This window comes from Lepidothrix coronata, unplaced genomic scaffold (genome assembly GCF_001604755.1).
Source record: "Lepidothrix coronata isolate B3197 unplaced genomic scaffold, Lepidothrix_coronata-1.0 Scaffold327, whole genome shotgun sequence".
Classification (NCBI taxonomy): Eukaryota; Metazoa; Chordata; class Aves; order Passeriformes; family Pipridae; genus Lepidothrix; species Lepidothrix coronata.
The window spans coordinates 198741-210912 of NW_016690507.1; the positions used below are offsets into that span (position 1 = coordinate 198741).

The 12172-nt window shown below is 57.0% G+C and overlaps 1 protein-coding gene across 1 annotated transcript in view; it reads left to right on the plus strand.

Annotated features, from left to right (window-relative positions):
- Positions 1-10000: 10000 nt before the first annotated feature.
- HOMER3 (homer scaffolding protein 3) overlaps positions 10001-12172 on the plus strand; it is a 15098-nt gene continuing 12926 nt past the window's right edge. Inside the window, exon 1 of the mRNA XM_017838179.1 lies at positions 10001-10240. Coding sequence (XP_017693668.1) covers positions 10227-10240 — 14 coding nt within the window. The 5' untranslated portion in view covers positions 10001-10226. The remainder of the gene's footprint in view (positions 10241-12172) is intronic.

Consider the following 12172-nt stretch of genomic DNA (forward strand, 5'->3'; position numbering starts at 1 on the left):
GTTGCTGGATTAGGAATGCTGCTGGATTAGGAATGCTGCTCCCACCACGGGTTGGGAAATTACCATCTTGCTGCGAGTTCTGAAGATCTGAACCCAGAGAGAAATCAATGGGCGGAATTATCCGGGATTAACAAAATCTCTCTCAGGAAGATTTCCCTTCAAAGTGACACAGAAATGCTGAGGTTGGAAAAGCTCCCCCCTGTACCCGATGCCCACCCTGTCCCCCAGCCCAGAGCACTGAGTGCCACGGCCAGGCCTTCCTCAGACACCTCCAGGGATGGGGACTCCAAACCTCCCTGGGCAAACAAATCCCTATGGAATGGCAAGACCCATTCCTGGCCTGCCTGCCCGTTGTCCCCAAGAGGTCGGGCCATGGGTGCAGCTCCAACCTCTTGACCAAAAATGTGTCTTTATCCCTGGCCTGACCTGTTCAGCCTCTGTTCCCAGCCCTTGGCTCAGCCAAGAGCATCTTGGATCCAATTCCTTTCCACCCCAAGGTTTTCTGGTTATGATCCGGTCCCGCCGTGTCCTTTGATGGACACACGAAGCACTTTTGTTCCTTCAGTGCAAAGTGGGTGTTGTTCTCCCTCCTGGCTCTTCTCTGAGCCCTATCCAGGGATTTGGCATCCTGGAGGCGTGGGCACAGGGCCTGAGGGAAGGATTCTGGGGGGCAGAGTGTCCCAGGGGGCAGAGGATTTCGGGGGTTAGAGAGTTCCAGGGGCAGAGACTTCAGGGGGGCAGAGGATTCCAGGGGGCAGAGGATTCCAGGGGACAGAGGATTCCAGGGGGCAGAGGTTTTGGGGGACAGAGGATCCCAAGAGACAGAGGATTCCAGGGGTTAGAGGGTTCCAGAGGTTAGAGGGGCTTGGAGGGAAGAGGGTTCCAGGGGACAGAGGATTCCAGGGGTTGGAAGGTTCCAGGCTTTAGAGGGTTCTGAGGGGCAGAGGGTTGGAGGGGACAGAGGATTCCAGGGATTGGAGGGTTCCAGGGGGGCAGAGGGTTCACTCCTGCCCAGTGAGGGCAGCCAAGGGTGGCATCAGCTCCTCTGGCCACAGGGACACCCTGCCAAGGGCCAGTGGCCAGTGATCCCCTCCCCTTCCCAGCCCTTGCAGCCTCCCATTTCCCGAGGCATTTTCCCGTTTCTTAACAAAGTGTTCGTGGTTTCTACCAATTTTCCTCTGGTACAAATGGCTTCATCAGGGATGGAACAACAAAGAGCCCTGATATCTGTGATATCCCTGAAATCCGTGATATCCCTGAAATCTGTGATATCCCTGATATTTATGATATCCCTGATATCTGAGATATCCATGAAGGAAGAGTCTGGACTGACTAAAGAACACGGTTTGTAGAATCCCAGAATCCCAGGATGGCTCGGGCTGGAAAAGACCTTAAAGATCATCTCATCCCACCCCCCCTGCCGCGGGCATGGACACCTTCCAGTATCCCAGCTCGCTCCAACCTGGCCTTGGACGCTTCCAGGGATCCAGGGGCAGCCACAGCTGCTCTGGGCAACCCGTGCCAGGGAGGAATCCCTTCCCAACACTCCATCTCCCGTCCGACCCCCCTGGCAGTGGGTGGAGTGGAGCCCCCCGAGCCCCGCCGTGCCCGGCAGGTGGTGCAGCCGAGCCGGCCCCGGGAATAAAGTCGGGAGAAGGAGCCGAAGGAATCGCGAGCGGGATGGGGCGGCGGGCGCGGGGAGGGAGCGCGTAGGGGCGGCAGCGGCGAGAGAGAACAAAGAAAGCTCCGGGGCTGCGCCCACACGCGCGACTCGCGGGGAGACGCTTCGCCTGCCGAGGGCTCGGCGAGGCACCACCTCATCCCGCCGCTCCCTCCCTCCCTCCCTCCCATGCTGGAGGCGAGCGGGGATCGCGGGAGAAGCGCCGGGGCAGCGCCGGGGTGCGCGGGGGTCCCGCCGGCCCTGCCCGCCCCTGCCCCGCACGGGCCCCCCGCCCGCGGCGGAGCCCGCTGAGATTCCGCAGGAAATTTAAAGAGCATCCGGATCCGGAGAAAAGACACACACAGAGAGAGAGAGAGAGAGAGAAAGAAGAAAGAGGAAGGGAGAAAAGAAATCCAAGCGCGGAGAGAGAGGAGAGACCCCGCAGGAGGGAGGACGGGAGAGACGCGGCGCCCGCCAGGGATGGGGTGAGAGCGGCCGTTCCTCGGTCTGGGCTCTGCTTTTTCGGTGGTCATGGCCGCTGAGCTGCTTTTTAAGGCAGCGACGAGAGAAATCCGAGGTTTAAATGGCTTTTTTTTTTTTTTAAATATTTTTTTCCCTCCCCCCCCCACGCTGCGGGCTTTTAAAGTTTAGCCCTTTTTATTTCAGGGGTTAGAAAAGCGGAGGGGGGGGGGGGGTCGGTTCGCGAGTCGCCGCAACTTCTTTTAAATGAACTCGTGTGGAAGGGGAGGCTCCGCTGATCCCTGCGCTGCGCGTGGAATCCAGACCGGGAGGGCTGGAGCCCGGGGCGTGCGTTCGCAAACTTTCCCAGAAGTTCAAAAGGAGGGATTTTTGTTTGGCCGTTGTGACTTTGGCACTCGGTGACACGGGTCCTGTTTGCATTTCCAGCCGGATAAAGAGCCGCTGGAAAATCCCCGGTGATCCAGTTTACGATCCCCCTCCCTCCCCCTCAGATTTTCCAAGAGTGAAATAATGCTGCATGGATGGACGTGGCAGCGGATTTTGGCATGGAAATAGGAGCTTAGTCTGGTATTTAATTTATGTCCTAGTGGTGAGTCTCGGCCGCGGAACTTTTAGGACCTGACATGTTGTGAGTTCCTTGTGCAATAAAGTCTCCGGGGCCGCTTGAAAGCCCGGCGGGTGTGGAGGAATCCTGCCCGACGATTCCCTCCAAACCTTTTGGGGGTTTGGCAGCGCAAGGGAAACAGATCCGCTCTTGGGGACTTCGTTTTCCTTTCGTCGATTTTCCTCTTGGAATTTTATCCCCCCCCCCGGATGAAACGATCGAACAGCCAAAGGCTGATTTAAGGAGCAGGAGAGGCAGAAGTGAGGAATCAAAAGCGGCAGTCGTGTGAGTCTGGCAGAAATCCTTTGAAGCTGGCAGAGCATGTGCTGATCCAGGTTAAATCACAGTGTCCCTATTTCCCTGCCACTTTTCCTGTGATCTCTGCAAAGTTGCTGTAAAACTTCTGGAACTGCCAGGGAGGGTTGAGCTTTAAACTGGAGCTTGTGGGTGAATCCTCCTTGGATCTCCTGCAGGCACAGGGATTTCTTTGGGGGGCTTCCAGCTCCCATGGAAATGGGATGCACCATCTGGGTCTGCTGTGTGATCATAGTGGTGGAGAAGCAGGACTGCTGTTAAGCCAGAGATGACATTTCCATCCAAAATTCCACTCGGCTCCGGGAGTAACAGTGTGGCTTTGCCCCTGTGTTGGTCACACAGGGGTGCTGAGCAGCTCCCAGCAGCATTTCCATAACTCTGGACACTACAGAGTTTGGAAGCACATCACCCCTCAGCTCACATCCAGGCAGCTGATCTCGGTTAACTCGGGTTCAAAGCAGGGATTCTGCTTTCCTTCCTCCATATATGAGATTTCTTGGTGACACTCTGTTCTGGGTGAGTTCTCCATGGATTCATCTGCACCCACTGGCACTTCCCCTCTGAAAGGGGCAGTTGGGAATATCACCCAACCCTGAGGGAAGTGAATTTAGTGACACCCAACTGAGCCTTCGGTGGGCACACGTTCGCATTTCTGAGCCTCTTGTGAATTATATTGTGAATTATAAATACAAGGGAGTGCTGAGAGGACTGGAAAATACAAATGCAGGGAGATGCAACTTACTGGCTTCTAATTTACCCCCCTGTCACATTAATTCTCCCCTCTTACCTGCACTGTCCTCCACTGAGCTCTGCTACACAGGCAGCTCGAGCTGGCCTTGGCCCAGAGGCTGCTCCTGCAGCCCTGGTTGTGCTCCTGCAGCCCTGGTTGTGCTCCTGCAGCCCTGGTTGTGCTCCTGCAGCCCTGGTTGTGCTCCTGGAGCCCTGGCAAGGGCAGGGAGAAAACAGCAGCAGATCTTGGGGACTTCTCCCAGTGATCTGTGCCTGGAAGTGCTGTGGATCCTGGAGCAGAGACAGAACATGTTGGAGTCACAGAGCATTCTGAAATGTTCTTGTGCCTCCACATCTCTGGTTCTAATTACTCCAAGACATGTTTTCTGGGATGTGTAAAGAATTACTGAGCTCCAGTCTGGCTCTGCTGGTTTGTTGGTTTGTTTTTTTTTTTTAACTTTTAATTGCTGCACAGACTTCCAGCAGTGGTCTGTGTGTCTCATAAAGAGCTCCTGCAGCTTGGTAGCCGAGGGAACAGTCGTCCCAGGAAAAGGTGGATGCCCAGGTTGTGCTGGGGACACCCAGCAGCCAAGATGCTCCATAGGTTGGTTTCCTAAGGAGAAGAAATCCCTCTCAGCTCTGTTGTGTCTTTAAACGACCTTGATCCCCTCTGTGTGTGTGCCTGACCTTGCTGGTCGCTGTTCCCTGAGCTGATCCAACAGGAACAGGCTCAGCCAGGGTTCCCTTTCTCTGCACCCGGGCCAGGAGGCAGCTGCTTTCCATTCCTGTGCTAAGCCCTGCTGGGTGATCTCCTGGGAACTGGGGGGAGGAGGAAGGGAAAGCAGCCCCCGGGCAGCCCCTATTCCTGGAGCTGCACCACTGCACCTCCCCTGCACAGCTCTGGGGTGCAGGGCTGGCCTCCCTCAGTCCTGTCTGGACACTGGGATGGTTTTGAACCATCCCTGCCTTTTCCCCGAGGTGACAATGACAGCGGGGCTGCACCAAAGGGGACTCGAAAACCTCCCTGGTGTTTAGGGAAAAAAAAAAAAAAGGGCTGGGAATCTGCCCTCCCAGACTTTGTTCCCGGGGCAGTTTTGCAGTTTGAGTGTGCCCAGGTCCAAATCCCAAATATCCTGAGCTGGAAGGGACCCACAGGGATCATCAATCGAGGTGTTGGTCCCTGCACAGGAGTGGGGTGGGGACTGTCCAAGCACACTCTGCACCCGTGTCTGCAGGCTCTGGAGAGAGGGGTAGAATTTGGGGAGGAAGGCGGAGGGAAGGAGCTGAGGTTTGGCTCTCGTTAGCCCGCACTTCCCCAAACAGCCCTGACACACAGTCAGCAGCTCTTCAAGCTGCCGAGGGGAGATAAAAGGAAACAACGACAGACAGCCCTGGAGCAGGAGGAGGAGGAGGAGGAGGAGGAGGAGTTGGGTTCTCAGGCCCTCTCTGTGCTCCAGTTCTGCCTTTGGGAGCTCTGTCTGTCCCAAACACGTGTGTCCCCCCCGACCCACCCCGGCCAACCCCCCCCTCGGGCTGCCCTGGCCGGTGCAGGGGGGGTTGGTTCTCCCAGGGATTGCCGGATTTCTCGCAGGGACAGGCGAGCTCAGCTGACTCAGCGTGGCCCCGGGACGGCTGCCAGGGCTGGGCCACGTCTGTGCTCCCAGAGCCCTCCCAGAGCCCTCCCAGAGCCCTCCCAGAGCCCTCCCAGTGCCTGCAGGAGCTGCCCCGGGAACACCCCCCCCGGACAGCAGGACCTTTGGGGAGGTTGTGCTGGGGGGTGTGAAGGTCCCACCACAGCAGCTGGGGGATCCCAGGATTGCTGAGCTTGGAAAAGACCTTCAAAATCATCGAGTCCACCCTCTACCCCGTCCCCACCTTGTCCCCCAACCCAGAGCACTCAGAGCCACATCCAGTCCTTCCTTGGACACCTCCAGGGCTGGGGACTCCAAACCTCCCTGGGCAGCCCCTTCCAATGCCTGACCACCCTTTCCATGGAGAAATTCCTCCTGGGGTCCAGCCTGACCCTCCCCTGGCACAGCTTGAGGCCGTTTCCCCTTGTCCTGTTGTTCCCTGGGAGCAGAGCCCGACCCCTCTTGGCTCCCCCCTCCTGTCAGGGAGTTGTGGGGAGCACCAGGGATAAGAAAGACCCTCCCCTCCCACACCTGGAAATGGGGCTCATCAGAAGACAACCTCATTTTTGGGTTTTGCTCCTCCTGGCTGCAGGTTCAGCCCAGCCCCAGCACAGAAGGTTCCCAGGTGTCTGCACTCTGCCCCCCCCCCCAAACCCTTCCTCTGTCCCCGGGGCTGAGAACTGCTCTGATCCCCCCAAAAACAAGGGGCTCTGCCCCTGTGGTTCTTTGGGATGGACTGCAAGGCATTTTTGGGGTTTTCAGACGGGGGGGGCACCGCAGGCTGCCAGAGGGTTTGAGGTGATTTTCCTCTGCGTCCAAGAGCAGAGAGGCTCCTTCCCCTGACAGGGAAATGAATGTCCCTGCAAAGAGAAGCTGCAGAGAGTGAGAGGAGGTGCAGGCTGGGGAACAGCACGTGGACTTCCCAGAGGTGCCCTTGACTGAACCCCATCCAGGAGCACCAAGGCGGGCGCAGTTAATGAGGACCAAGTTCAGCCTCCCCAGCACGTTCCAGCTGCTGCCTCGAGTAGTGAAAGACTTTTCTCCCGATTTCTATTCGCTATTTGTGCCACTTGGAGTGCTTTGAACTCGGCCTCACCTACCCAATCTCCCTCAAAACTCGTGCCTGGGTTTCAGCCCTGCTCCGTCGTCGCTCGGGAACAGAAAATAGGGCAGAAATTTTGATATAAATTCAGGGAGTGATGGCTCTAAAAGCTTCCCCCCCTGCACAGCAAACACGGGGAGTGATGGCTCTAAAAGCTTCCCCCTGCACAGCAAAACACCAGGTTTCTCCTCCCTGGTCCTGCAGCAGAGGGTGGGGGCAGGTGAGCAGGATGTGTGGGGTAATTCGGTGAGCTCGGTGGGCAGGTCACAGGCAGAGGAGAGAATTACTGAGGACAAACAGATAAATACGTGGATCTCCGGGGGGAAAACCCTCCAGACTGCACAGAAAAGCAGAGAACAGGGACAAAGCCCGAGTCCAAGTGCAGTCAGGAGGAGACCCCTCCCCACACCCGGAGCAGGAGCTGTTGAGCAAAGGCATTCCATTCTCCCGGATTTCCCCACGGGAGAGCTGCTCCGTCCCTCTGATCACCTCGGGGCCTCCTCTGGGCTCCTCCCAACAGCTCCGCGTCCCTGCTGTGCTGGGTGGAGTCACCCAGGTGGGGTGTCACCTGTCACCCAGGTGGGGTGTCACCCGAGCAGGGCAGAGGGGCAGTGTCCCCCTTCCCCTGGGAGGGAGGTGGCCCAGCCCTTGCCACGACTCGGCCTCTGCAGTGGCACCAGGTTATTCTGGAAGATGCCCGTGCAGGGAGCAGGAGGGCACCCAAGGACAGCGGGGACATCCAGTGACATCCCTGCTCAGACTGCAGTGGTGCTTGGGCTCAGTCCTCGCCAGGCTCTGGCACCTCCCGTGCCCCCTGTTCCCCTCTGGGCAAAACGTGGTGCCGGTGCAGGGACTGAATCGGTGCCATCTGTCCCTCCTTGGCACAGGGGGGGCTTTCTCCGGGGTCCTGGCCGTGTCCCAGCCTGGCCAGGTCCCTCCCCCAGCCCCGGTGCCTCTGCCCTGCCCATCTCTGCTCTGCTGAGACCGTAAATTAAGAGGACAAATAACGATTTGCTCTCCTGGCACTGGTGAAATAAGCAGCTATTCATGAAGAAATCAATTCGGAGGCTGCTGAGAGGGGAAATAATATAAGAATAGAGGTGGAAATGAGACCAGTGTGCAGTTTTACATCCTCTCCTAAACGACCACTGAGTCAGACACCGGGAGCAAATGGGAAGCGACTGATCCGTACCCTGTGTCTGTGTGTCCTCCCCAAAACCCCTCCGGGACCTTCCTCCAGCTTCCCTGCGAGGAGAGGCCACAAGAGGAGGGTTTTTGCTCAGGCAGCATCCCGGAGCCAGGTGCTTTGCCGGCGCGTGGGAATGGGGGAATTAGTTAAATCATCCCCTCTTTTCCTTTTCAACTGCTTGGCTTCGCTGCCGCTGGAGCGTTAAGGGATATCCACCCGGTCATTTTTAAGCTCTCAGGGGGGCCGTGGGATGCTGAATTTTGCCCTTCCCTCCCCCCCACTGTGCTGGCAGGGATGAGACCTGGATCCCTTCCAGTTGCCATCAGGCACTTGCCGAGCGCTGTCTGTGCCTCGGCCAGATCTTTGTCCTTCCAGTCGTTTGCTTTTGGTTTTTTCCTTAATTATCTGCGAAGGACAGCCCTTGGAGGGGGGATGTGAGTGGTTTTATTTACACGTGGCCTTTTCTTCGCCGCCGGGGCCGTATTGTGGTGGGGACTCCCAGCTGGGAGCAGGAAAAGAGGAGTCAGCGTTTCGGGAGATTCCAGCGCCGCTCTTAAAACGCGGGGGGGGGAGAAGGGAGGGAGGGAGAAGAGGGTTGTAACGGGAGAGGGAACATGACAGCTCCAATCCCGGGCACTTCCAGGGCTATTTTTAAACGCTTTTGTAGCGGTTTGGAGGGCGGGCAGGATGCAGGTGGGTGCTCCTCGTGCTGACAGGTCTGGCTGTCACCTCCCGTGGTGTCCCCGTGCTGGGCATCCCTCCGTGTCCCTCTGTCCCTCTGTCCTTCCCTGCCCGAGCCTCTCGGCTCTGGCAAACCCTGATGAACTGAGAGGGGGGTTAAATGGGATATTGGGAAGGAATTCCCACCTGGGAGGGTAGGGAGGGGCTGGGATGGATTTCCCAGAGAAGCTGTGGCTGCCCCAGCCCTGGGAGTGACCCAGGCCAGGCTGGAGCAACCTGGGAGAGTGGGAGGTGTCCCTGCCCGTGGGATCATGGCATGATCTTCAAGGTCCCTTCCCACCCAAACCATTCCGGGATTCCAAAGTCATCACATTTCCTGAACCAGCTCTGACTTCTCTGAGTTGTGCCCTGGGGTTTTCAGCTTTCCTGGGATTTTCAGCTTTCCTGGGGTTTTCAGCTTTCCTGGGGTTTTCAGCTTTCCTGGGTTTTTCAGCTTTCCTGGGTTTTTCAGCTTCCCTGGCTTTTCTTCTCTCCGGGTTTTTCCTTGCTGCTGCTCTCCCTGCCCGGGGTTTGCTCTGCTCCACCACTCCCCTTCTGAGGGAGCTTTTGTTCCTCAACCTCGTCAGGCGGGCGAGGATTGAAGGGCAGGTTTGCAGAACAGGATCCCGCACAAAGGAATTCTTGTATGAGCTGGATACAGTTTGTATCCTTTGATGGATTAAAAAAAAAAAAAAATCCCCCAAAAAACCAACAGAACAAACCAACCAACCAAAGACTTTCACAGAATCACAGAACGGTTTGGGTTGGGAGGGCCTTAAAAATCATCTCGTTCCAACCCCCTGCCAGGGGATTCCTGGATTCTGTGGCTCTGGGTGCAGCCAGATGGGCAGGGAGCACAGGAATGGGATCCAGGAACAGCCCCTATGGATGGGCAGGGAGCACAGGAATGGGATCTGTGAACAGCCCTCCTGGATGGGCAGGGAGCACAGGAATGGGATCCAGGTACAACCCCTATGGATGGGCAGGGAGAACAGGAATGGGATCTGTGAACAGCCCCTGTGGATGGGCAGGGAGCACAGGAATGGGATCTGTGAACAGCCCTCCTGGATGGGCAGGGAGCACAGGAATGGGATCCAGGTACAGCCCCTGTGGATGGGCAGGGAGAACAGGAATGGGATCCAGGTACAACCCTTGGGGATGGAGAGTGAGCACAGGAATGGGATCTGTGAACAGCCCTCCTGGATGGGCAGGGAGCACAGGAATGGGATCTGTGAACAGCCCCTATGGATGGGCAGGGAGCACAGGAATGGGATCCAGGAACAGCCCCTATGGATGGGCAGGGAGCACAGGAATGGGATCCAGGAACAGCCCCTCTGGATGGACACTGAGCACAGGAATAGCTGCCCTGCACAAGGGCTGATCTCTGAGGGGGTTTCCATCCTGCAGCAGCACCACGTGTGCCTTCCAGGCTCCTCCATGGCCTTCTCCCAACGGCTGGAGCCTGCTGCCAAAGGGATTTATTTACTCCAGTGGCACAGCTCACCCGACCATCTCCCATGACAGGGATAAAACCCCCAGTTGTTCAGTGCTGAGGAACCATCACAGATCCCAAGCCCTGTGAGTCTGGGATGGACAAAGCCCCTGGAAGGTTGAACTCCGTGTCTGTGCCGGGACATCAATAACAGCTGAACTTTTCCCTCGCTAGGAAATGAATCCCTGTGGAGGCAACACCAAAAAGGAGCCTCAGACCCTCTAGGAGACACCTGAGGAGGAGCTGTTGGAGGAGAGACACAAACTAACTCCACGGGCCTGTAGTCCCTTACCCTTACTAACAAATGTCAACAACTAGGTAACTGTTGTTCTTCCCTCCCTCTGTTCTTTCCATCACTAGCTCAGAATTTGGGATTTAAGGTGCACAAACATTAGTTTTTTCCCTGCTCTGTGGGTCCTGTGTGTGTGAAAGGATGAGGAAAATTTAGCATCTCTTAGTGGAGCCCGGAAAATCTGAATTTCTTCTGAAAGCAGACTGGGTAAAACCAAGTAGGGAGGACGTGGAGAAGGGGCTGGGTGAGACCTTCTTGCCCTCATGAGGTTGAGCTCCTTTGCTCTGCTCAGGGGTTTGTGGCTCCACAACCCAGGCAGGGTTTGGTTCAGGGTTTGATTCAGGGTTTGGTTCAGGTTTGGTTCAGGTTTTGGTTCAGGTTTTGGTTCAGGTTTGGCTCAGGGTTTGGTTCAGGGTTTGGTTCAGGGCTTGGTTCAGGGTTTGGTTCAGGTTTGGCTCAGGGTTTGGTTCAGGATTTGGTTCAGGTTTGGTTCAGGATTTGGTTCAGGTTTTGGTTCAGGGTTTGATTCAGGTTTGGTTCAGGATTTGTTTCAGGGTTTGGTTCAGGATTTGGTCCAGGGTTTGGTTCAGAGTTTGGTTCAGGGCTTTCCCTGCAGCAGCTGCACGCTGGGGAGGGTGAAGTGTTTCCTTTGGTTCCTGCAGGGACTTGCTTTAATCCCGGGATGTGACCCCTGGCTGCAGGATGCGCTTCCCAAGCGTGAGTCAAGGGAGGAAGAGCTGTGCTGAGGGGAAGGGTTTTCTTTGTGCTCACGTCCCAAACACATCCTCCATCCACCCATCCATCCACCCACCCATCCATTCCCTGGAGCTCCAGCCTGGAGATATCCTGCAGCCAGAGAGATCCTGTTCCTGGGGGAGCACCGAGGTGATGAGTGGTGGTGAAAGAAAGCTTCAGGTCAGGGCTGGAAATGTTACAACCCCTAATCACAACCCTGCCCCAGGGGCTGTGCTGGGAAGGGCCACCAGCTGTGCCCTAAATATGAGATTGAGGAGGGGGCTATTTGTGCTTTTAACTCCCAATTCTCCCGTGCCTGTCCCTGGGTGAAGGTGGATATAAAACCCACTGACCCCAGGGCAGAGGATTGCTGGAACACCCAGGCTGTGGCCTCTGGGAGGGTCTCGGGTCTGCAGGGCAGGAGAAGCTCCAGAGGAAGGTACAAATCTGTATTTGGGGTAGCTCTGTTGCTGTGTCAAGGGTGTTTTCCCAGCCCAAGGTCAGTGGTGTGTCCTCACACTGCCTGGATGGGGGGGAGGAGGAGGAGGCAGAGACAGCCACGGGCTCTTCCCGTGCAGAACCATCCCCCAGCTTCTAAAACTGGGCTTCAGAGGAGTGCCAGGGATGTGGAGAGCACAGAGAAACCCAGAGGTCTTGGGAAAACAGCTCAGAGCTTGGGTCACGACTGCTGGAGTAAGAGGGGTCACTCGATGGCACCAGTGTGGGCAGTGGGGAGCTGCTGGTCCCTTCCCAGAGGGGCAGGGGTGGGCTGGGGGGGAGACACTCTGTCCTTGGCACCCCAGGGACACGGGGAAGGGGAACAGCAGGAGCTGTGCCCAGGAACACAGGGAGGGGGAAGAGAAGGAGTTGTGCCCAGGACACAGGGAGGGGGAACAGCAGGAGCTGTGCCCGGGACATGGGGAAGGGGAACAGCAGGAGCTGTGCCCAGGAACACAGGGAAGAGCAGGAGTTGTGCCCAGGACATGGGGAAGGGGAACAGCAGGAGCTGTGCCCAGGAACACAGGGAAGGGGAAGAGAAGGAGTTGTGCCCAGGACACAGGGAGGGGGAACAGCAGGAGCTGTGCCCGGGACATGGGGAAGGGGAACAGCAGGAGCTGTGCCCAGGAACACAGGGAAGAGCAGGAGTTGTGCCCAGGACATGGGGAAGGGGAACAGCAGGAGCTGTGCCCAGGAACACAGGGAAGGGGAAGAGAAGGAGTTGT